At 44.6% G+C, this 25,506-nt stretch overlaps 1 protein-coding gene and 1 long non-coding RNA gene across 2 annotated transcripts in view; both read left to right on the top strand.

Moving 5' to 3' along the window:
- Nucleotides 1-7,232, top strand: part of LOC102072305 (uncharacterized) — a 43,877-nt gene extending 36,645 nt beyond the window's left edge. Inside the window, exons 8-9 of the long non-coding RNA XR_012582505.1 lie at nt 6,577-6,657; nt 7,124-7,232. This is a non-coding gene — a long non-coding RNA (uncharacterized LOC102072305). The remainder of the gene's footprint in view (nt 1-6,576; nt 6,658-7,123) is intronic.
- Nucleotides 7,233-21,774: 14,542 nt separating this feature from the next.
- Nucleotides 21,775-24,771, top strand: CBLN1 (cerebellin 1 precursor). Its single transcript, XM_005488848.3, has 3 exons — nt 21,775-22,344; nt 22,540-22,659; nt 23,819-24,771. Exons 1-3 carry the CDS (start codon nt 22,078-22,080, stop codon nt 24,014-24,016), a joined length of 585 nt encoding a protein of 194 aa, XP_005488905.1. The 5' UTR covers nt 21,775-22,077; the 3' UTR covers nt 24,017-24,771.
- Nucleotides 24,772-25,506: the final 735 nt, after the last annotated feature.

Below are 25,506 nucleotides of genomic sequence, written 5' to 3'. Positions count from 1 at the left end.
AATGAAGACTTCATGTGGCCTCATTGAATAGCTTTATCCCTCAATTTTTAGATCAAATCTTACCTAAAAAGACCATTAGCTTTACTGAGTCTTCTTTCCCATGTAATCACTGTGCTGCTAGTACAGGTTTTATTCACATCTGCATTTCTTTAAGTATTGCTTTACTAATTCTCTTTCCTTAAGAGGAATGAAGCAATAATCAGCCAGTACATTTAGTTCCTACTCACATTAATATCTAGACAATGCAGTGATTTGGAATTCTTTACACCTTTTTGCAGGTTTTTCATTATATTTCTTAGTGTCTTGAGGATGCCTTTCCTCATGACATTTCACAATAAACCTTTGCAAAATGAATAGCTTTCCTTATGAAATCAATGATATTCCCTCTAAACTTCAGGGGCAATGTCAAAGAAAAGCTACTATAATTGCTAATGCTGAGCAGTTTCTTATGACCAAACTCTGCTTTCCAGATGTCACAGCAATACAGTCATCACCTTCCTCAGCACTTTTGCCCTCCCTTGTCACTACAGCTCTCTCAAGAAAGTGATTGTCAGCCATGTCTTTTTCTGTTGTTATGTCTTTACTCTGTTTTCTGCTTGAATTAAGCCTTAAAGCTACCCTTTTAAGCAGAAATGGAGATTATACCTGTGACTCTGCATTGCAGGAACCTCTGCCCCCTGCCTCACCTAAATCATGCTATAAGGATGAATTTAAATTCTGAAGGGAAAAAAAAGTAGTTATTAAGAACTTGATGTATCAGTTTTAATTCCTTTTTCTTATTTCTGAAGATCTGCCATGCAGACACTGAATACTGCCTGTGACCAGTCCACTCTTCTGAGTGTATCTCAGGTGTTAGAGATGCTCATTTGAGGTAGAGTCCATAGAAGCACTGTTAAGGAGCCAAATCCAGTGTGTTTATTAGCACACTGGGGTGCTTGCTGCATGCCCTGGCTGGCCCCAGGTGTGGCACTGCTCAGTTTGGTCCTGCCTGGCACAGGGACCCTGGGACACAGGGACTGTCTGCACAGAGGCCTTCCCACGACTGCTGTGTCAGCTGTGGACATGTAAGTTCCTGATCAAAAATAAATTAGGCACATTTTTCTCTTAAAGAGGACCTTTGATCTTATGTGTTTATGTATTCCAGCAACATAGGGAATGCAAACTAATAGGCTTGGTAAAAGCCTTAGGAAGTCAGCAGCTGTTCATTAAATCAGATACTGCGGCTGTTCCACTTCTCAACATCTTTCCAAGGTGCAAAACTGCATCAGCTTGTTCTCTCTCAGAGAGACGTGGTTTCTCCCACTTCCATTTTATAAGGTTCACAAGACAATGCAATTGAAATCCTAACAGTTTTTCAGCATCTTGGTACTGTCTTGATTATGAACAGTTTAATGTGTCTTCCTATTTTTAGTGCAGAAATAGAGATCTGAGTCATTAATTTGTTTGCCTTCTTTGAGGCCATTGAAATGTGGAAAAGATGAGTTAGCTGCCCCTGGCTACAGTGGGGGCTATAAGGGACATGGTGACAGGCAGACTTGCAGCAGGATCATGCTGCCAGGCATTACAACTACTGTTCACTCAGGGAAGTTACTTAGACTTCTTTAAGTAACAGCTGTAAACAATTCTTTAAAGCCTGTGTTTGGATGGTTGCATTTTTGTCATAACCAGGGTACCATACCATTGGTTTTCCTGATGCTCTGTTTCACTTCAAGCTTACAATTGTCTTATCTCATTTCCTGCCTTAATTGCTTTAAATGTACTGACAAGCACAACTGACCAATTATTAGTACTTTTTCTCATCTTGTCTCATTTGTTATCCATGATGCTCTTCCATGTTGTAATTACTCTTCAATTTTTCATGACTCAAAATAGGAGGTGTACATAATGAATATAAATAGCAAATTGATTAAATGTAACATGCATTGTAGCAGCAGTGAGATTGTCATTTGTTATTAATGAGAAAGATTTGTCAGGTTCTTGTGAATAGGCTTGTGATGCACAGCAATCCAAACCTAACAGTGCAAGGCTGTGACCGACTTTCTGTAGTGTTATTGTGATCCAACACAAAAGGAAGCTGTGCATGATTTTCAATATGGATTTGTATTCCTCTGGTTTGGTGCCATATTAACTCTTTGGGCTTTAATAGCAAAACATGCAGCTCAGGTTAACTGGGAATATTCCAATAAATGGTGTGTCATTGTAAGGCACCAAATTTCAAAGCCTGAGTCCTTCTGTAGCAGTTAAAATACTGACTTTTACAATGCTGAAATTACATGAGGCCCTGGCCTGCACTGCTGTCCAGCACCACAGTAGTCAGGCAGCTCATGCAGGAAATTCAGGAGCCTGTTCAGGTCTCTGTGCCAGATTAACCAGGCACACAAATACTTGAGTTTGCATCCTTACCAAGGCACCAGCCAGCAGGCACTGCCCTGCTCCAGAGCTGCGTTCTGCTGCTCCAACTGCTTCATTGTACAGAGATAAATAACCATTGAGAGATGCTCTTCTACGAATGACAGGGAAGTTCTCCTATTGGAGTTGGTGGCTGTGAGAGGTCTCTTCCACATCAATGTCTGACAAGAAGTTTATTTGATAGCCAAAATTTTGTTCTGGGGAATGAGGAAGGTTTTCTTCATTGTATTGCAGTGAAACAGATAGAAAGACTTAAAAATTAAAATGGCCATGCAGGAAATTACTTCCAAACCTTGAGCCTTAAGCTTTGAAATCCAAACAGCTGAATCCTTGTCCCCTCCACGAAACTCCCTAATTTCACTCTGGATTAACAAAGATTTGGTGTTTTTCAGAGTCAGAGCCTTGATAGTACTTTAGTTCTTTGCTGATGTGCATTGCTTTTGCTGCATTAATTTAAAAAATATTTGCACCAGGTGAAGATGTGACTGATGGTCAGTTTGTTCCAGCCATGGACCATACTCAGTTAAGAACAACAAAAAGTGGTTTTTCATCCAAATTACAGTGTGAACATCAGTATTATTTACCTGAATCTAACAAATTAACTGAAGATTAAACCTTTTTATTTAATTATTTCCGCTTCTGCTTTCATAAGTCAACATGGGGACTTAATTAGCATTATTTTAAACCAAAATTTTGATCACAAAGCCTTTGAAGAACTAAATAAAAATGCTATCCAGTTGTTATGCACCACAAGAAGAAAAGTATCTCTGAAATTTACTCTGAAATTAGAAACTTTAATCTGCATAATTTATACACTGGGCATTGATAAAAAGGACTACAATTGAAACTCACCTGTCATCAAAAGTAAAAGGATGGAAACAATAGCTAAGACTGAGGCAGGGAAATGGTATTATGGATGTTATTTCCTAAATATTTGCTAAGGAATGGTTTCTACCAGTTACTGAGGAAATTAAAGGAAAGTGACAAAGCAACAATCATTTCCAAGTAATAGTTCTTTTTTCTTTTCATTATCTGAGCTGTCTGCCCTCAGATCTGCTGCATTGTTCAGCTTTAAAAACATTTCCTGCTGTAATAGACAAGGCAGGGACTGTCCAGCCAGGCAGGGAGGAGGGCTGGGCTCCTGCAGGGCAGCTCCCCCAGGCTGGCTCTGCCTCCAGCCCTGGCTGTGCCCCGCTGGGCAGGGCTCAGAGCCTGATTAAACCAGTCAGAACTGGGGTACAATTTTAACAAATTAAGATAGACTTCTCTCATTCTGCTTACATTTTTTTCCCTGCCTCCTCACCCCCCAGAGGGACCAGATTGCTTTTTGTTGCCTTTGGAAACACTTTTGGCTCTTCAGGGTTTTTGCTCTTTGCCCTGCTCCTGGCAGAGGTTATCCTAGTTTCATCTCCAGAAGGGATCTCATTGCTAAACAAGAGTCCTGGACAGGACTTACACCCTTCCTCTGGAAACACCAGAAGCTTGTGTCAATTTCTGCTCTTTCATATTCCTGTCAGCTTGTCAGGGACAATCATTCATAAAAAATTTAACAGAGGAAACCTGACAAGATTGGTCTCTTGGTGCTACAACAAAATAAATATTTAATAATGACATGATGATACATTTCCATTAAACAGCTGACATTCTGCACTTCAGCACAATGGGCTAATAGTTCTCTTTATGACTGTGCTCCCAGTAAACTACTTATGCAACAGGTTGACGGACCAAAGCCCAGAGAACGATGCAGAGGTAACATCTTACAAGTGAAGGGGCAGAAATCCCCAGTGATTTTGTCATAAAATATGACTTTTTGTCTATTTCAATGCTCCTGGCTCAGAATTTTTAGGTATGTTTGCCCACATCCACTGTTCATCCAAGGCTGTGCCATCCACTTGCTGGAACTACAACATCATGTCTCCAGACCTTGCAGTGATTCCAGGTGCTTGTTCCAGATGTGTTATTAACAGTTTAGTGACAGCTGTAGCCATACTCTTCAATAAGTTGTTTTTTAATTCTGAATTCTAAATTTTGAAATTTATCTTGTTACTACTGAAGTCCATGAATTGTTCCTCTGACAGCTTGGGGCACTGTGTGGAGCAGCAAATTATCAAGCTTTACTAGCCTTTCTCTTCCATTTATTAACTTTTTCTCATGTATAAAGTTATGTGGGATGGTTCTACTTGAGGGAGAAACAAGATATTTTTGCCTTTAAAAATGTACCTTTTTGATGTACCTATCTAATTAGTTTTCTCTAGCCTTCCAAAGTATTTCTTGAACATTACCATTTGAAACTGGACTTGGTTCATAACTGGAAAATTATTTAAAAATATTTTTCTTCTCCTGGCCCTTTCCCCTGTGTTTGAAATGATGTAAATAACAAAAGCCAGCCTACAATATTTAACAGTCTGATCAAATTTAATGCTTCTTCACTACTTGTACTTTAACTTCTTTATTCAATTACTCATGACAGCACACAGACTGACCAGTTTGAGGTAGGTTAGAGCACAGTGGTTTTTTGTCCAATTAAATCCAGCTCTTCTCTGCACCCATGACTGAAAAACCTGTGTCCCTCAGTCAAGTGGGGGTGAAGGCCAGGCAGTGTGAGCAGCACAGAGTTCTCAGTCCCACCTGTGATGATACTGCACTGGTTCGGCCTGAAAAAAGCAGATTGTACTGAGTATGGGTAGGTTGATAGACCTGACACAAGACCTGCTAAATTCTCCCTCTGAGCTACTTTCAAATGTGGGGCCTCCAAGCTGAGCTTGAGCTAGCCCTGCACCTGATATATGTGCAAACATAAGGAATCCTTCCCTGCCTTTCTTTTCAACTCACAGAAATATTCTAATTAGTTATCTCAGGTGGGAGAAGGGAAAGGAATTTGAAGCAGGGCAAGTGTGCAACTGTTGATTTTGCAGTAGTTCTGTCAAAAAATATATTCTACTTTTAATACACACCATTTGGAAAGCAAAGCCCCTTTTAAAATGCTTCAGAACTCATGTCCTTTTTAATTGCCTGGAATTCATGGTGGCTGTGTGAGAAAGCCATAAACATATACAATCATAAAAACACATTTAGACAACCCAAACAGAATCAGTGCCATATTATTTTAGTTTATTATTCCTAGTGGAGTACAGATTGGTCTTCCTACTTTGATATTTATTTATACCAAGGAACTACAAGAACATAAATGCCACTCTTGGGATAATCCTAATGCTGGGGCCGAACAGAATACACATTGCATCTGTCTCATTTGCAGTAAAATGAAGGAGTGTTTAGGTGTAATCCTGCTAATGAAGGACAAAGTTGAAGGTCAAATATAGCCTTCAGAATGAATGTGTCACTGTGAAGCTGAGAGAACCGTAATTCTGCATTAAAAAGTTTTCTTAAAATATCAAATAACTAAGATGCCAAAAAAGAAAATGTAGCTCTTTGGTTTTATTATTCTCTCTTCTTTGAGGATTGTGTTCAAAATTTAAGTGCTCATATGAAAAATTAATGATGGGTTTTTGCTAGACAGAAAGCCTTTTTATTTTGCACATGATTAACAAAGAAAACTCAATGCAAAAGTGAGATGATCAGCAGGGGGTGGTTCTTTCAGAGTCCAGCTCACAGCTTCACACCATAACATTTATTGACATGGGAAAATACCCACTTTTATCCAAAGACAGTTAAACACATAGGATATGTGCAGGGCTGTACGTCCTGAATAACAAGGAACAGATTCTCCACAAAGGAAAATGTCAAGCAAAATAAACAAACAGCCTAGCAGCAGGCTGGCCCTGCTGCCTCTGGGCTGCTCTGAGCCTACTGCAGAGCCCAGTGCAGCGTTAGTCTTTTGCTGGTTATTGTCAGGAAGTAGATCATGGGCTGCAAGGCTGCAGGGTGACTTCAGACAGTCTGCCTGCAGCACAAGAGAAGCCAAGGACGTGTAGGCAGGGAGGAATATAAAGCAGAGCTGCTCTCTGCTCACAGGCTGGTTTGATTTCATGTTCCTCACCTACAAAGTTCTCATTTTGAGGGGGGGGGGTCTGGGTACTTTTCCCACAGGTCTTTTCCAGCAGTGTAAAATCACAGAGTAAGCTCACATGAGCTTGTGCAACTGAAAAATGTAACCCTGTCATTTCTCTGCCCACCCCTCAGTTTTTGTAACTTCTTGTTTTGATCTAGTCAGCCAACTCTGTGCATTTTCTGGAATTCAGATGGGCCATCTGCTACCCACACATTCAAGAAGAAAGCCACACAAAAAAGGTATGACTTTTGCAAATTATAATGGAATTATAATGAGTCTTACTTATCACAAGCTTAAGAAAAGACTGACATCTGTTACTAGTGTGAATTTATGATTTGTCCCTAAATAGAGGAGACTTTTATAAATAACTGTTAAATATAACAATACACTGCAAAGAGCTGAGTGGGCTTAAAAATCTCAGGCCAGACTTGGTGTTTTGGTGTCAAACAAGAATGAAGCAAATCACTCTGGACAAACTGGACCAGAAAACTTTCTTTTCTTCTTATACTAAAAAATGGAGAATGGCATTCACTCCCTCTCTCCCACCCACCAAATACCATTATGAGCTACAAGCTCTATTTGCATGTAGGTTCCAAGAGGATTTTTGAAAACACTATGATAAGTACTCATTAAAGATACAGAAATCTTAAACAACACAAGTCTTTCATGTAGAAACTTGTTTTCCTTAAAACTATGTTCCCATAGGCAGCAAGGATGATGTTTTCCCATGCAAGCTGAAGTGACTCTCACTTTTGAGGTAAGGAAACCTGAAGAACGTTTAAGTTGGTAAGAACTGACCTTCTGCAGGAGGACACAAGGCAGAGTGTCTAAGTTACATTTCTAAGTGATATGGAATCATTTGCACTGCATAGAAAAAGCCAAAACCATAAGTACAGCACCTGATAATAGCAGTTATGAGCCTTTCCAAAAGATTTCATTCTTTGTCTTATTTAGTTGTAATTTGTTTGCTTGAAGACCTGTTTTGAAGTTATCTATGGAAGTGGCATGAGGTGCAGTGACTGGTGTACAATTATAGAACCAGGTTGGCAGCATGATTGAACTGGCTAGCTGCCATTTTCACAGCAACTGGTTTTTTTCTTGAGGATTTTTAGATCAGTTCCCTGCAGGAACAGATTGAGTGGAGTTTTTATATTGTTATTATGGCTGTTTTGATATTGCAGTAATGATTTTTTGATATTTGATAATAAAGCCTTGGGATAATAGCAGTGGAAGCCTCAGCATAGCTTTCATAATCTATTGATTTTGTGGCTTTTTTCAGGGTGATTTTTTTTCTTTGTTATCATTGGTGGTTTGGTTTTTTAATTATTTTTGTGGGGATTTCTCTCAGTGCTTTTTCATACCACACAGTGCTGCTTCATATAAAGTATATACAAACAATGTGCTTATTTCATCCTGTGTAGTGCTACTAAGCAAATACAAATACAGCCCAGGTTTGGTCCTGCATCACTAAACTCAGTGATAGCTTTACTTCAGCTACATAAAAAGCTGGATTAAACACTATCTGAGAATTTCTGGATGATTTTGATACCATGTGATTATATTCCAGTCTCTTAACTCAAAATTTAGGCAGGCAGTATGTTTTAGGAATGACTATAATTTATATCCCTAAATTATAATCTCTCTAGAACATGAATGGTATCACTGTGTGTATTCTGCAAAACACTCTGACTATTTTGGCAGGGAAGGCAGAATTTGAGATTTGTAATTACCCCAGTGAAGCACAGAATCAGAGACGTGCCTGTGAGGGAGAGGTGCCCTGTGCTCCTGGAGCCTCCCACTCCTGGGAGCAGCTGGAGCCACCACGCCACCCTCTCCAGCCAAGAAGCTGCTCCTGCCCTGCCTTGTCCAAATTCAGCCTCGTGCTGGTGAGTGGCCAGCCCTGGTTTGTCCATTGCTGCTGCCAAGCAGATGGCACTGGCTGAGTTCTCCTCACCTTTGCTCAGCAAGAGCTCCAGTTTGTGTGTCCTTCTGCTCCCCAGCCAACACTGGCCATGAAGCCTTACAGGCATGGATTTATTCTTGAGACTTACAAAGGTTTTTTTTACTCTGACTGGGGTTGACTGACAGGCTCAAGAGTTCCTGTAAGGCAATATGACAGAAAAATAAGAACAGACAGACAGACAGTAATGGCATGACCCTCATTTCCTTAGGAAACCAGGCTAAAAATGAAAATGTGACCTCATACCCTTTGCTGAGGGCTTCCCCTTTGAAAGCCATGATGAGAAAGATATATCCTGCATCAGAAAGACATGTGGAGATTACTGCAGTCTTGTGACTATATTAAAGGAGTCAAGAAAAAAACTAATTGTGAAAAACTTTTAAGTCCTCCTAAATCACCATTATTATTAAAATTATTAATAACAATATTATTGTATTTACTTTTCAAAGTTAAAAAATGGTGTCATGGTACCGTTACAACCAGGGAGGGATACTTTGGGGACAGAATGCAGAGGATTCCCCTGCCCAAGGGACAGACTGAGGTGAGGGCTGCTGTCCCACACTGGGCTTAAACCATGCAGCAGGTAAAACAACAGAGAAAGCAGGCTGGAGCCACTGTTCCTTCCCTAGGTGAGGGATGCAGAGAGGGACCCATTTTTGCCTCAAGTGACAGAAGAGGTGTGGAGTGAGCTCAGGAGAGCAAAGCTCCATGTCCTACCCAGACTCTCCTCACCTACACTTTGGAGTAGCTCACAGGCCGTTGTAACCTCTTAGGTGGGTGTTCTGTATCTGCATGACTTTAAAGCTTCATTGAAGCTCTTCAAGTCCATCCAGTAGTGACCTTGAGAGATCCTCTCAGATGTGCTGGCAGGTGTGAAGTTGACACATTTCCATACAGGGCACTAAAGCCTTACATACTGGAAAAGTCATTCAGTCTGTTAGAACTTGCATGGAAAAACACAAATACTTCATAAGGACAGATTATTCTCAGGGCATTGATTCCACATTTTGGTCTGCTGAAAACCTGCTGCTAAACAGACATCCCAACTGGAGAGGCTGAACAAGGTGGCCGTTTCAGACAGAGGCTCTGGGCATTTATTGATTGCACATGAAAACACTAATCATGAAATAGCAAAGATTGAGCATGCTGCTGCCACTACCATTTGCATAAAAAGGTAACACTTAGTGTTGGGAAGCCAGGACATTGCAGAACATTAAGAGTAGCTGTCCCTCACCACATCCAGCAGGGCAGCAAGTCCCTCAGGCTTCCCATTTTCCAGCACCTAGGAACTGGGACAGCACACACATAATAGTGTCTATATTGTTGTCTATAACAAGTAAGTTACCAAATTTATTTGCCATAATAGATAGACACTAAAAATGAAACTCCTATCTCCAGCAAGCCTACTGAGTAATGTTTTCTCTCTTACTGCAAAACAGCATCACTTTGGGAATTTGAAATGGCTAATTGGTTTTCTATTTGATTCTTGTCATCAACTGAACTTAATTCAATTAATTTCAATCAATTTTTAAAATCAAATTTTTGTGAACTCTATTCCTCCTGACATGCTATTTTATCAACTGCAGTTCTCAGCTCCTGGCAGATGGGACTCAACAAGGGATCTCAAGCAGCAGTGGCTCCATGAAGTACTTTAGCCAACAGGGTCCTGAAGCACACCAGACCCTTAAATGCCAGTTTGGCCTGCTGAGAGAGCAGTGAATTCACTCCACATCTGATGAGAGGATTCAAATGATCAGTTCAGTGGGAGAATCTTTCTGTTGTGGGGATGAAAGGCTCAGGGGACCTCACTCATGCTCAGTGGTCTTGTAATTAAATGTTACACACTTGATGAGCATTGCATTGCAAGCCTCAAGGCTAATTTACATGCTACCACCAAAATGTCTTATTTGATTTTGCTTGTAAAAATTCTATACAGGCATCATTGCATGTCATTGCAAATGGTTTGTATCAATGATGCTTGGGTGACTCTCAAAATTACTAAAAGCTGTACATAATTACTGCTAAAAAGCCCTGTACAGAACCAGTAATGCTTCCTCTACAATAGCTATTTTATGACTAAGATGGCTTTCCTGATGTGACTGACAATGTTAGAAAACATTATGTAGGGTAAACAAGCAGCCTGCCAGCAAATAAAGAATAGCTTTTTGGGGAAACAAAGTACTTTGATTCAATTATAGTATTACATGTATCATTAAAGGGTGTCGCTTTTCTGAGAGGTGCCCATAATTCACAACAGGAAGGCAGGGTTGGAGAAAAGAGAGAAAAATTAAAGTGAATAGGAGCTCATTGCAAGCATGGTGAGAGATATGATGTCAATATGAGGTATTTACTGGCACATTTAAATGCTTTGTGTTGTAAAAGTTGCTTTTTGGTTTGGGACACATGACTCATGGCACTCTTTACTCAAGATGAGGAAAAAGATAAGCTTGTCAAGGCTCTGGGATCCATGTAGCACATATGCCTTTATCAGTTTCATGTTCTGAGGAGGTTATCCCACAAATAGCATTTCCATGCAAGCATATCAGATGGACTTAACTACCTTTTCTTCCAATTCTTTCTTTGTTTAATCCTCTTTAATACTGACTTCAAAGCACTGCAATGCCATTTTATTGGAATATATTAATAATAATAAATTACAGTTTCATTCACTGAATTCCAGCTCTTAGAAGAATAAACAACCTTCTGCAGATGCAGAAGAAAGGCAGAGAAATATTAGATGACTTACCCACAGTCTGCAGCAGGTGAGTAAAAGAATTAGATACAGAACCTCTGGCCTTTCTTCCAAATAATCTTGCCTGTGTTTGTGCCACAGTAAAATGATTTTGCATATGTCCTGTCTCAGAAATATGAAAAATATATGCAATATGCAAAGCAGCCAATTGGACTGCCTTTTGGAATATATCATCATTTATGAACAGTGCATCTTGAAACCTAAACAGATTGTGTGCAATTAATTGCAGACTGTCAAAGAGGCTACAGCACTTTACTGCCAATTTGTAAATAAGCCCTAGGATGCAAAAGGACTGAGGCAAGTGAGGTGAGCTCCTGTGGATGGAGGGGAGGCAATGCGCAAATGCAGTGCAACACAATTTTTACACTTCAGCCTTTAAGAATTTTGCTGATCCTGGAAGAAAATGGGATGGTGCAGAGTCATTCAGTGCAGCTAGGTTTCTCTGTAGGTAGATATTTTACATAACCTAAATGAAGAACTCCCAGTTTAATTGAGATGCAAAAATAATAAAGAAGTTACATGCAGAAAGAAAAATGTACTTCTTATTAAAACCTTAGAAAATACATGTGCATTTTTGTACCTTAAAAATATGCTGAACAATGGTGATGATGATGTGCAAACAAAGCAGATTCCCTTTATGTCCTGATTATGACCCTCAAATGATCTTTGTTATAAATATGCTCATGCTGGTGGCTGGCCAATACCTGACTGGATTCCTTATCCCTTTGTATCACTGCTGTTCCCATCCTACCTCTCATTGTTTCCCTCACAGATTCAATAAATGCAATATGTTTGGTGCCACTGCTGATCTGCTGAGCCAGTCAGTGGCCAGCCCACTGACTCAGACTTGGTCTCAGCTTCAAAAGAAAAATGATGATGTCTGTCTTTCTAGGTTTGAACACCTCTGGTGAGCAGCATCACAAATGTGGTACAGACCTTCAGTAATTACTGAAGCAGCAGTTTGTCACAAGCTGCCTGCAGCACTGATGGACAATCTGCTGGTGGGTATTGTTAGAGGAAGGAATATGTAAGACATGATATTTGTGACAGCCTTCACTTGGATTTTTTGTTTCAGGGGATGAAATGTACCTGTGGAGGCAGTGTTGATGGAGAACTAGGTACCCATATTCGTTAACTATTCTTTCCACCACTGCTGTATTTAATATATATGCAAAAATTACTCCACTGTAAATAAGAATCTGGCCCAAGTAGCGGTGACAATTACATGAAGTGCAATCTGTATCTCCTCAAAAGTTCATCTATATAAGCAGTTTCCAAAACAAGTAGATTTAGCCCTTGAGGAAAAGGAGTTCTCCCTACATTTCCCAGCCACCCTTCACACCAGTCATGGAGGGGGTGGTTGCAATGCTCAGCAAATAAAAAAATCTCCATTCCCCTGGGCCTTGTACCAGGCCAGGAGCTTACTGCAACCTACAGGCACTTCCCTGTGCTCTGTGAACCTGAAAAAACCTGCAATATAGAAGTCCTCAATCTTGTAGCACAATTGCAGTTCCAGAAATGACACAAAACACTCAAGTCCATGGATGGTGAGGTAAGTTCAAGGTTGAGAGAAGATGAAAGAAAAAAATGGACTGTCAGCCTGATAGGCTTTGGATGGAACTTTACAGGGAATCAGCACACCAAAGGATGCTTTTGTGGGGGGTACCACAAGCCCAGCTGCCTGCAAAATTAGAAATCTAGAATTGAGAGGTAAGAATTCACTGCTTAACCCCAGGGAAATTAATAGTGACTTTTTGTTTCACAGCTTAATATTTAAACAATGCTGCTCCGATTAGTCAATGGAAGACATTTTGTTTTCTGTGAGATATATTCTCTCCTCACCAAGTCAAGGTGGTTTGCTTCCAGGATTTTTTATTTTCTTTTTTAAACTAGATTGCTCTTGCCTCTAGGGATAGCAGGTTTCCTTCAGAAATGGAACAAAGTTACGCTCCTCCAGCCTTTACTAACTCAAACTTTGAAAATCTGTGTGCCCACATCTCACAGTTTGTTATTTTGTTTGTTGCGCTGAAAGGCTCTCCGGGCTGAAAGGCTCTCCGGGCTGCAGCTCTGGATTCCCCCTGGAGCGGCCGTGCCTCGGCGGCAGCGCCCGGAGCCCGCAGCTGCGGGGCCCGCCCGGGCTGAGCTCCCTCACGGGCTGCGCTCCCGCACGGGCTGAGCTCCTGCACAGGCTGCAATCCCCGCCCGGGCTGAGCTCCAGCGGGGCATGCATGGGCTGAGCTCCCACCGGGGCCCGCCCGGGCTGAGCTCCAGCGGGGCATGCATGGGCTGAGCTCCAGCGGGCTGCGCTCCCACAGGGGCTGAGCTCCTGCACAGGCTGCAATCCCCGCCCGGGCTGACCTCCAGCGGGGCATGCATGGGCTGAGCTCCCACCGGGCTGAGCTCCCGCACGGGCTGAGCTCCCTCACGGGCTGAGCTCCCGCACAGGCTGAGCTCCCACCGGGCTGAGCTCCAGCGGGCTGCGCTCCCGCACGGGTTGCGCTCCCGCACGGGCTGCGCTCCCGCACAGGCTGAGCTCCCACCGGGCTGAGCTCCCGCAGCCCCTCCGCACCGCGCCGCCGTGGCTGCGGGGCTGGGCTCTCCTTCAGAGCCACTGACAACGTTTTAAAATACCCCGATGCTCAGAGGATGGAATTGTGCTGTGTTATGGTTTCAGCAAGCAGCGGATGAGCACTGGACATAGTGACAGCCCCCGGTTCCTGCACAAACCCATCTGAACAATCCAGCCCCAGCCCCTGACCGTGCTCATTAGAGTTATTGTGATGCCCTGTGATGAGTGCAGAAATCACTGTCCGTGAAAAGCAGAGTTCAGTAAGCAGCATGGCACAGTGTCCATGTGCTGGCTAACACGTTTAACTCACAATTACCAGGCTAGGGGTTTTAAAATGAAAATCAAGAGAAATTACTTGGTATTCAGGGTTTTGCCCCCCCCCCCTTCCCCCTCTTTGCCACTGAAGTAATCATTTTCAGTTGAATATTTTTATCTTTATCTGTAGCTGTCAGTGTCTTTAACAGTTCAACCCATTCCTCTTGCCTCTACCCCTGCAGGTGCTCATGGAAATTGAGACCAGCCCCAGCCGTGTCTGTTGCCAGCAGGACAGTGCAGTGTCCCCACTCTGCTGAGGTACCAGTGTGTGGTGAGGCACACAGATGGCATCCTGGGATGCTAATGTGCATGTCATGTTGTGCTAGTATGCCACAAAGATTTTGGAGGGTAGAATAGGGAGAATTTGTTATTTTCTTTAGAAACAGCTTTTCTCCTCCATCGTCCCTTGAGATCTGCTCCTCACAACAAGCTTGGGGTGCACTGTGCACTTCTCTCCCTTACACACAAAGGCTCTGCCCGTTTTCAGAAAGGCTTCCAGAAGGACACTGACAGTACTGAACCCCACTCAGTCTGCTTGCTTTTAGCAGCCCTACTCGCCTGCCCTGCAAGAACAAAGAGGAAATTTTCCCTGCTCTCTGGAGTAAGGTCCTCCATCACCATGTCACAAAAGAAAACAGGCTGCTTGGAAGCTAAGGAAAACTGCTGACTTTAAACCTGAAATAAGGCTCTATCATTTACACTAATGAGCTCACTGGTGGGGACTTTGTAAAATTTTATGATAAAAAGTAGCTGTAGTCAGTGTTTGATAGAATTTACTATTTTACTTTTTTTGCTGAAGATAGACATAACTACTAATCATTTTCCCATTCAAACCTAAAGAGAAATAAGTGCAGGAAGAACTGTCCCAGTAGAAATTCAAGGATCTTGTAAGTAATCCATTATTATTAATTTTTTTTAACCATGGGTTGGTCTAAATTCTTCTGAGAAATGCTATAGACATTTTTAACTGGTTGAATAGCAAATAAGTTACTTAGAAGAAGCCCTTAATTAAATACTAATATTTCAGGATTTTAATTGTTTGTGGCTTATGGTTCCAAGTTAACCTCCTATATCTGCTAGTCCTGTCAGGTTTGATTTCTGATGGAAGAGTGCCCTGGGATGCACCCTGGGGTAGCCCTGTGATAGTTTCTGAGCCAGGATTCCACATATGCCCAATATGTGCAGTGAATAAGGGGAGGTATCTAACAGGCTTTGTTACTGTAGACTGTCAGAGCAGTAAACGACAAGGGCTAAGGAAATCTCTCAGCTACTGTAGCTGGCAAAGACCTAAACCGTTCAATTCTGAGCCAGAATAAATGAGTCTGGCTGGAGAGAGCAACTGTGCTATAAAACTAGCAAAAAATGGAAGAAAACAAAGGGGTGAAAGCAAGCAAAGAGGAATAAAGATGTCTCCAGCTAAAGGACTGGAAAACTAACCCAGGTTGGCATCCATGTGAGCGATGAATGAAGTTACAGCAGATTTTTTCTCCCTCTCTGTCTTTAGGATTTTTTTTCTCTTCCTACTCTATTTGAGGTGTTTAGCCTCCACACAGTCACTGGTTCAGCACTTGAAAAAGATGAGCAGAGATGCAATACAGTGCATGGGCTTCACTGCCTGTGAGCCCTCACTGCTGCATGCAGACCATAAATAAGTCGTAATGAAATATTCCACGTGGTGGTTGTTCCCCTGCAGCCCTGTTTTCTGCTTGGGCCAGCTGTGTTTCTGCAGTGCTGTCTCAGCCACCTCATCCTCTGAACAGTTGTGGATTTATGGCTTCAACTCACTCCTTTAACCACAATTTGGGAAGGGGTGCTGGGGTGTGGGATAGGCACTGACCCAGAGCAGGAACAGCCAAAAGGACACAGAGAACATGGACACTTGGCTGTGGGTTTAATGCTGCCAAAAAGAAAGGGACAGATAAAAGGAAGCAAGTATTTCGCAAACTGGAGAAAAGGGTGTGGAATGGGTACATGAGGGACAGCTGGTCTATGGGCTGTCACTGAGGTATTTTCCAACTCCATGAGTCCTGCAACCACTGGGAATGTGACTGACTGACAAAAAGGATCAGCGTGATAGATTATGAAGTGGCTGAGAAGCTGGTCTTGCATGCAATTGATCAAAATTATTATAACATTTCAAGAACACTTTGCATTTTCCATGAAAATGTAGTCAAATCCATGGTTGTTTTATCTTTGTCTTCTATGGCTCATCATTCAATTTTAATTTCCTGCTATCTAAAAGTTTGTCTGTCTCCTTCCCTCCATCCTGCCATCCCTTTGTCCCCAATACAGAAGTGCAGAAGTGTTGCTCTTGCTGCTTTTCCCTGAGAAGAGCAGCCACTAGAGGGAAAGATGCACACAAAAAATTCCCCTCAGCACCTCTGGGGCTTCCTTCATAAGTAAAAACAAACCAAAAAAAAATCAGAATATTACCCAGCATTTGTAAGGTGGTCTAATTTATCCTTTCAGATAAAATATATTGAATGAGATTATTTTTAGTATTGCAGTTGCATTGTACATAATGAAACACAGCCAAAATTAAGGGCCAGGAAAAAAAAAATCCTTGGCTAAATTACTCAGTGGAGATTGGATTACCTGTTCAAACAGAGCTCTTAATTCTGTGTATAAATAGAATCCACAAATACAAGTGCACTGCAGTAGAAAATAAAGCCAGCCAACAGCCCCTAATAACCCTTAATTATTAGGAGTTTCAGTTAACATTTGGACAGCTTTGGTCTTAATTCTTTTAAGTTTGAAGAGGCAGCGTGACCGAGGTGGCCCCATTTACAATTACAGAGAGCACACACGCTGCTCCAGCCCGTGCTGGCTTCAGCTGAGCCTTCTCTGGCAGCTTGGGCTGGGATTTTGCCCTGTTAAAATACAATTACCTATCTGAATGGCAACTAATTCCCAGTTTGAGTTATTCTTTTGTAACAATGCACTTGTTTTGACAGAAGTCCATGACAAGAAAAACAAACTGGGCTCCTGACCTTGGCATCATCACTCACTTTGGAAATTTTTGTACCTGAAAGAAAATCTGCTGATATTCCACGTGAGTAATAAATTATCCCACATCATCAGTTAATACAGCAACAGAGATCTGTTGCTGTGCATGCCATAGGTAAATGCAGCCGTAAAACAGACATCTCAAGGTAAGACTGAAATCCAATGTTAAAAAAAATATCTTGATAGTGCTATTCTAGACATGGACATTTACAATTGTATAAACCAGAATGTTTAATATTTGTCTCAGGGATGGGGTTTTCAAATGTCCTTAGCAGTGAGTTAATATTCCTTCCCACTTCCAAAGTTTCCCTATGTAATACACATGTGAAATCAGAAATCAAACACTGTATTGCAGGCGGGCAGTAAAATTCAGCAGATGAAATTTATTATTAATTTATCTTAATGAGCTGTGTTGTTCTTCAAAATATACAAGCCCAGTATAAGGCCTGTGTAGCCCAAGGATCCTTCAAGGTAGATAATTTGACACTAATTTACTGCTGCAATCCCCACTTGGTTAAGACTGTGTAACTCTTTCCCCTTTGACCTTCTGTTTGTAACTACCTGTATCCATCAAAAATTCCCACTCCTGAGACTCAGGTTTGCCAAAAATGTGAACTGCAAGAGTTGAATTTTTATTTCAACATTTTATCAATTTTCTTAACATTACAAAACACATGAAGGCACAGGGAAAACACTAAGCTTATATTATTTGATATTCTCTAGCAGAAGCGATATCTAAAAGTGAAAATCAAAACTATTTTTCTATAGAAAAAAAAGTGCATCATTAATGTTGGGAAACAACCTGGTTTCATTTGATCAAATAAAATTACAGAAGTTTGAGACAGAAATATACACAAATGATTACCTGGCTGTTGTCAGCCACACACCTCAGAAAGCACAGGCACTCTCTGGTGTCCATCCCTGGCCTGGTGCTGCTCTGCCCTGGCCCCAAACCTGTCTGTGCCATTTTATGTTTTTTCTCTGCTGAGTACAACCTGCACAGGCAGGCAAGAGGCACAGCAAATCCTGGGCCTTTTTTATTCTACAGTGTGGAGCATTACACATAATTCTGCTGGCTGGCACCCTCGCAGTGCATCTGCTCCTGCTGTGCACTCTCTCAGTGAACTCAGCCTGCTCCTGAGATGCTTCACTTGCTGTGGAAGCTGAAGGTGACACCATGGGCAAATCACCATAAATACATGCAAACCTCTCTTACAACAGCAAATCAGATTGTTCTAGACAGAGCACAGTATGGATCAGCAAGAGCTGGTTCACTCTAAATCTCATTTTCACACATCTTCAGACTTTGTACAGAATCCCAGCAGATGTTTGGGAAGACAAGTATCTTAAGTTTATGTGGGCATATATAAACTCTTGAATTGCTTTTTGCTGCTTATAGTTCATAAACTAATACAGCAGTGAACAAACTGCATTTTCAGAATTGTGAACAAACTGCATTTCATATAAGTTATCCAGTTATGGACCAGACCTTGCATTTCTTATTCAAGAAGGATTAAATCAAAAGGGAAGTAGTCTGTGAAGAGGTGAATTTATACACAGCAAGCTAAACTCTTGCTAAATTATTCTCTTGCAGGAAATAGAAAGGTTTCCAGTAGATTTCTCTATACATGTTTTCAGAGAAGCTTATGCTTGTTCCCCTTAGAGACTTTCTTCATGAGTGAAGCTGAAGTTAGATGTGTAGTGAGACTGAGTTTTAAGGATGGTTTTCCTAAAATAGGATTAAGGCTCACTGACACTGTAATGGAGGCCAGGTAGTGCTGCTGCTTATTGGCTAAACTATGTTTTGGTTTCCACATATAAAAGTTCAGCATCTAGGAGCTTTAAACTTGCTTCTTCAGAGGTAAAAAAAATTGTTATTTTAGTGTCTCCATAGTTTTGTTTCTGGTACAAAATAAGCAACCCTGTCATGATCTGAGCAGGATAGTAACCAGTCCTGAAGTGGTGCTTCAGGGACTTAAGTAGGATCATTCAATTTTTTTTTTCTGTCCAGATTATTTCCAAATTGTTTGTTTGGGTTTTTTGGTGTTTTTGTTTTGTTTGGGGTTTTTTTGTTTCTTTAACCTGGGGTGAAACATTAGGGGAGTTCTATAAACTCATAGTCTGCAGTCAATTTGTCAATATTGAGGTCAGGGTGAGTTACCACACAATGGACAGTTCACATATTTTTACCACATCCACAACAGTTTTTTCTTAAAAGCAAACACCAAAGAGCTCTGCTTGACCAATATATCCATTTCAGACCAACATCTACAACATCTATTACCATTTGTTAATACTTTGACACCATTTCCAGTGTATCTCAATGACCATTGCCCTCTTGGATCTCAATGACATTGACTAACACTGCAGTTTGTAATTAGATGGGGTAACAATTCCTGGCCCTCTGTAAGCATCTGGATTTCAGATTTCCACTCCTGGATGGGGAGCTCTTAGCCACACATCACCAATTATGCCATGTGCTTATGTATCAGTCCCTACACCCTCCTGCTGAGCCCCTCTTCTTTGCGCTCAGTACGAGTCAGAGACTGTCACCACAGAGAGAATCAACACAACTGCCTAGTCAGCTGCATGTGACATTTAATGAAAATGAAGTCGGGTCTAATTTGCATGGCAGGTGTTACTTTATTACAGCAGAGCTGCAGAAGCTGGGTGCTACAGTGCTAGTCAGGTGTGCAGAAATGAAAGTCACTGACAACGAGGGTGTCTGGCACAGGAATCCTGGCACCCCCTTGTCTGCCTGCCCACCTCCTGTGTGAGATAAAGTGACACATTTGTTCATTTTTCCAGGTGCCCTGTTACGGCTCTTTCTGCTAACTCCATCCACAGAGTCATTGGAGTACTCAAGGAGCCTGGGGGTAGGAGGCCCACCCAGCCTCCTGCCACGGGGTCACCACACCAAACAATTCCAGCTCTGGCACTCTCCTGCCCTCAAACCCACAAACTGCACCTAAAGAGCTCTATAGCACAAGAGAATTGATTTCTGTCATGCACAAGAAGTGTATTACAAGAGAAATACATGAATATTTTTTTATGAGTCATGTGTGTTGAAAGAACATGTATGTTTCTTTGAGTCAAGTGCTCAAAAAAATTAAAAAGGCAGCATCATGCTCCTTCTGTTTCCATTTCCCTGAGTAATTTTGCCAAAATGACAAGAATGCAAAATGCTCATTTTCACTAGTTTTTATTTGGTTTAGCCTTATTAGTACCCCTTAGAAATATAAATTTTATTTTAAAGTTTCTGATTCTGATTTCAGACTGAGTTAAGACTGTCGTAAATCTTAAGCTCCTGTCTTGAAGTAAAACGTAACACACCTTCTAACAGGCTGTGGCTCCACCCACTCACTTTCTGCTTCTCAGGAGAATATTTGTTTCTATTTTTTTATCTCCCCAACTTCCTTCTGACCACATGTTCTTCCCCTAGAATCATCTTGCCACTACATTGGTTTCCAGCCTGCCTCGCTGCTGAACATCTAAAGCGCGGGGTGTTTGGACCCTCCCTGGGAGGCTCCTGATGCCATTGGCTCCCGCTACATCCCGTCCCCTCAGAGCCAGCCAGTACCAACCCACGGGCACACTGAGACTTCACAGACTGTCTGAACAACTTTACAGACACTCATTGAACTTTGCAGGGCAGCTATATGGACAAAGTTTTATTTATGGCAGTTTTCAGAGAGAGAGACCCCAAGTAAAAAATCTTACGAATCACACAATTGGAACAGCACAATAAAATAAAGTAAAGCATTTACCAAAATTTATAATGATTTGCACTGGAGCCAAGTTTTGGATGACATTCAGTTTCCCACAGAAGATGCTAAAACTCCACAAAAGTTTTTATCTCTGAAGTTTAACTTTGTAAACAGATCTGCCAGTTAGAAAATAACTCTGTTCCAGTCGTTTGTTTCTAATCTCTTCATTTACAATCCCGGGTGATGATTTTTTGACAGCACATCCAGAACGAACACAGGTCAGACGTCCACCGAGACGAAGCAATCTTTGCACCTTACGAAACAACGCCGACCCTGAAGCCGCGCTCCGGGCGGGTCCCGTGGCGGGCAGGGCACAGAGTCCTGGCCCGGCGGGACTGTCCGTGTCTTCACGGCGCTCTGCCGGCCACGAAAGGCACAGACGGTGCCCGGTGCCGGAGTTGCCCGCTCGGGAAGCCGTGCGGTTTGTTCCTCCCCGGGATACGAACGAGGCGGCTGAAGAAGACAGCGGAGCCTGACACTTCTGAGAGGGGGACCGGCGGCATCCCGTCCCTCGGCGCGATCTCCGGCGGGAGGGGCGCGGGGTGACAGCCGGTGATGCTCCGGCTGCTGAGAGGCGGCGGTGGCCCTTTGCCCGGGCAGCAGCCCTCTCCCTTCCAGCCCGCCTCGCCCAGCTGCACCGCGGAGAGCCGCGGCCCCGCTCCGCCCCACGGGCCCTCAGCCCGGCTTCGCCCGACGGCCCCGGTCCGAGCCGCTCCACGGGAGTTCTGGAGCCCCGCCCTGCCTCAGCCCCGCGCGGCGCCTCCGCGCCCCGGCGCTCCTGCCTACGCGGTGCGGTGCGGTGCGGGCGGCTGCCGGGCACCTGCTCCCGCGCCCGGGCCCGCGCCGCCCCACAAAAGCGGCGGCGGCGGGCGGCGGCAGGCGGACTGCGCGGCCATTGGCGGCGGCGGCGCGCGGCGGGCGCCGGTTGGGCCGGGCGCGGCGGAGGCGGGCGCGGGGCGCTGACGCCAGCGCGGGGCCGGTGGGGAGGCGGGGCCGCGCCCCGCGCCGTCTTTGTGCTCGCCGGCAGCCCCGGCAGCGCCGCCGCCTCCCGCCGCCTCCCTCAGCCCCGCTCGGCGCGGCGGGCGGCTCCGCTCCGCTCCGAAGCGCTCGGCCCCCGCTCCGCGCCGCGGCGCTCCGCGCTATGTGTGCCGGCGCTCCGGTGCCTCCTCGCGGCCGCTTCCCACCCGGCGGGGCGCGCTCGGCCCCGCTCTGAGCGCGGCGGGGCAGGGCAGCGAGCGGAGCGGAGCCCGGACGGTGCCGCCCGGCGCGGAGCGAAGGGAGCGCGGCGCCATGCGGGGCTCGAGGCTGGGGCTGGGGCTGGGGCTGCTGCTGGGCGCGGCGTGGGTGGCGTGCGGGCAGAACGAGACGGAGCCCATCGTGCTGGAGGGCAAGTGCCTCGTGGTGTGCGACTCCAACCCCACCTCCGACCCCACCGGCACGGCGCTCGGCATCTCCGTGCGCTCCGGCAGCGCCAAGGTCGCCTTCTCCGCCATCCGTAGCACCAACCACGAGCCCTCCGAGATGAGCAACCGCACCATGATCATCTACTTCGACCAGGTGCGATGGGCGCGGCGGGGCTCGGGAGCTCCGGGGCTCGGTGCGCGCCGCCGTGGGAGAAGTTGCCGGGGCCGGGCCGGGACGCGCCGCCCCGCGGGGCCCTGCCCGCGGGAGGGGGGGCGCTGGGAGCCGGGGGGCAGCGGGGCTGGGCGGCGGTGGCCCCGCGTTGGTGCTGACGGTGCCCTTCCCTTACAGGTACTAGTGAATATCGGCAGCAACTTCGACTCGGAGCGGAGCACTTTCATTGCGCCCAGGAAAGGGATTTACAGTTTCAATTTTCACGTGGTGAAAGTGTACAACAGGCAAACCATCCAGGTCAGCCCCGAGCGCCGTCGCTGGGCACCGCGGGCGGGAGTGGACGGCTCGGCGGGGACGGGGCCGTGCGGGCGGCGGGGCGGGACGTGCCCCCGAGCAGCCGCGGGAGCGCAGACCTGCGGCTATTCTCCGCCCGGGGGACGGTGCCCAAGGGGCCACGGAGCCCCACCAGGCCTCCGCTCGCCCCTCTCCGCATGAGCCGTCCCGGGATGGGAGGTGATCGGCCGCCTGCCGCTGCCTCCCAGCTTGTCCGGGCCCTCGGACTGCCCAGTGCCGCGGAACGCTGGCAGGAGCATCCCTGCTCAGAGCCCCTGGGAACGGCCGTCCCTGGCAGGCTTCTCACCCACTCTCCTATGGCAGAAGGTTTCATAGGGATTTGGTGTTCAGGGAGGTGCCTATGACATGGAAAAGATAATGAATCTGTGCATGTCTGTGCAGCTACCCTGTACGTACCTGCCGTTTCTACGGGGTTTGATGCCTATGCGGCTCTAGGTAGGGTTAATAAATTACCGGCCTGAAGCCAGGTAGTGCAATCAAGACAGGAAATCTGACTGTATAATGATGCACTTTGCAAAGGTGTATGGACAGCTATAGCACCGTTCTGGTGTAAGTGGCTTAACACCTCTAGCTTGGGCAGGTAGTGCGTTATTAATGTGGGGTGTGCAGTCCCGGGATCATTACCGCGAGCTTAGCAGACCTTATTGACTGTGTTGTGGCATATTGTCTTTGCTGCCTAACAAAGGAAAACTACCCCTTGAATACACTTCAAAGGCCCTGACTCCGGCGGCTGTGGCTCTGCTCCTCGCTGCCTCTGAGGTTTCGCATAAAGCCATCTTTCAATAAGTACAAGCAGACCTCTTTTCATAGCCTGAAAACACAGGCACCCTATTGAAATCCTCCAAAATAGGATCAATGTCCTGCTTTATATGCACCGGGTGTTTTGATGTGGTTGTCAGTCTAAAACAGTGCTGAAAGACTTCTTCCTTTGGAGTACATACCTTACCTGGGTTTAGACTGGTATTTCTTTTTTATGGGGCTGGAGTTTCAGCTGTCAGAAGAGGCCTTTCCTTAACTAAGCATTTTGCCTGTTAGGCGAGCCCCAGCGGTGTCATTGTCTGACTTTAATTGACAGAGGGCTTTGTTTTATCTTGCTCTTTAGGTGAGTTTGATGCTAAACGGGTGGCCAGTGATTTCTGCCTTTGCAGGGGACCAAGATGTGACCCGAGAAGCTGCTAGCAATGGAGTACTGATTCAGATGGAGAAAGGAGACAGAGCTTATCTAAAACTGGAGAGAGGAAACTTGATGGGAGGCTGGAAGTATTCAACATTCTCTGGATTTCTAGTGTTCCCACTTTAAATCACTTCTCGTCCAAGAAAAGGGAGAAATCTCTTACAAGTTCCCAAGTCAAAGCTGGGTTTGAAGAGTCATGGACAGCAGACTTTTTACATTCAAATATTAAAGAAGCTTAATCCTGCTTAGGTTTGTGTACATCTGCTTTGAAGAATTACTACTTATTTTTGTTGTGTTGCAGCCAACAGGCCGGAGACACTATAATTGATCAAACCCCCATTTATATTCTTCTCTCTCCTCCCACAAAATTAGTTCCCATCTCTGTGTCATTGGTGTAATCTGCCATTGTTCCCCCATGGCTTCTGCCTCACACAAGTAGACTTTAGATATTTTCATTGTTCTTTACAGCACATTTTGTAGTTTTGTTTTTAAAACATGTTAATCTTGACTCTTTCTCTGAGTTTAACTTTTAAAAAAAGAAAAAAGCAAAGTATTTTTTGAATACATGGATGCCATGATGGAAGGGGAAATGCAATTCTTGCTGTGTACTGGCTGGCAAAAGGAAAAATTTCTACATGAAGAACTATCCACAGCCAAGGCTGACTAGAGTATTTCAATATTTCTATGTAATTCTGAGTGATTGTGAAATTTAAGGCTGCTAAATGTTTTGATGCTTGTTTTGCTCTTGTACAACGTGGCCCAACTAAACGCCAGGAAGTATATTGAACTTTTACTATTACTCTGTAATATATGTGTGAATATTGAAAATTAATTTTTGCTTTAATTCAATAAAGTTTAAATGGGACTTTTATTTTTCTTAACCAGAAATAAGGTTTCTCACTGCAGGTAGGCCGGGGGAGGAGGCTCGGCGGGGTCCCGGGGCTGCTCGGGGGCGCGGGTTAGGGTTAGGGTTAGCTAACTAACCCAGCTCCCCGAGCCCTGCGGGCGGTGCCGCAGCCCGAGCGCACCCGTCCATACGAGGGAGTTTCCCGCCGTCTCTGATACCCACTTATTTATAGCATTTATCTTTATTATATTCTCTAAACCAGATCGCATTTTATACGGCTGCCTAAAACCACCTGACCATGTGCACTCGAGGCTGATACTATTGATTCGCTGGTATTATTTGTTTACCGTCTTTTGAAGACATAAATGCTATAATTTTGCAGTACTCAAAGAGATTACTACTTTTATTAAAAGGTGCGTACCGAGGATTTCGATTGTATCTAAACTTTAATGTGAAATAAATCGGTGAAACGACCCCCGGGCTGTGTGCGTGGCGCGGCGGCGGCTGGAGCGGGGCTGCCCCGGCTGCGGCGCCAGCGGAGCCGCGCGAGCCCCCGGCTCCCGGGAAGGAATTTAATTAGCTCCAGGACGGGGGGATTAATACGAGCACAATAAGCAGCGCTTCTCGCTTTATTCACAGGTTCTGCCCTGGAAACAGACCGGCGGGGCGGGCGGGGACGCGCTCCGCGAGGGGCGGCGGTGGGGATGGGGTCGGCCGGAGCCGGGAATGGCCGCGGCCCTCGGACTGCAAGTGGAATTCACCAGCCTGC

This window comes from Zonotrichia albicollis, chromosome 13, assembly GCF_047830755.1.
Source record: "Zonotrichia albicollis isolate bZonAlb1 chromosome 13, bZonAlb1.hap1, whole genome shotgun sequence".
Lineage (NCBI taxonomy): Eukaryota > Metazoa > Chordata > Aves > Passeriformes > Passerellidae > Zonotrichia > Zonotrichia albicollis.
This window is presented reverse-complemented; position numbering and strand designations above follow the sequence as displayed.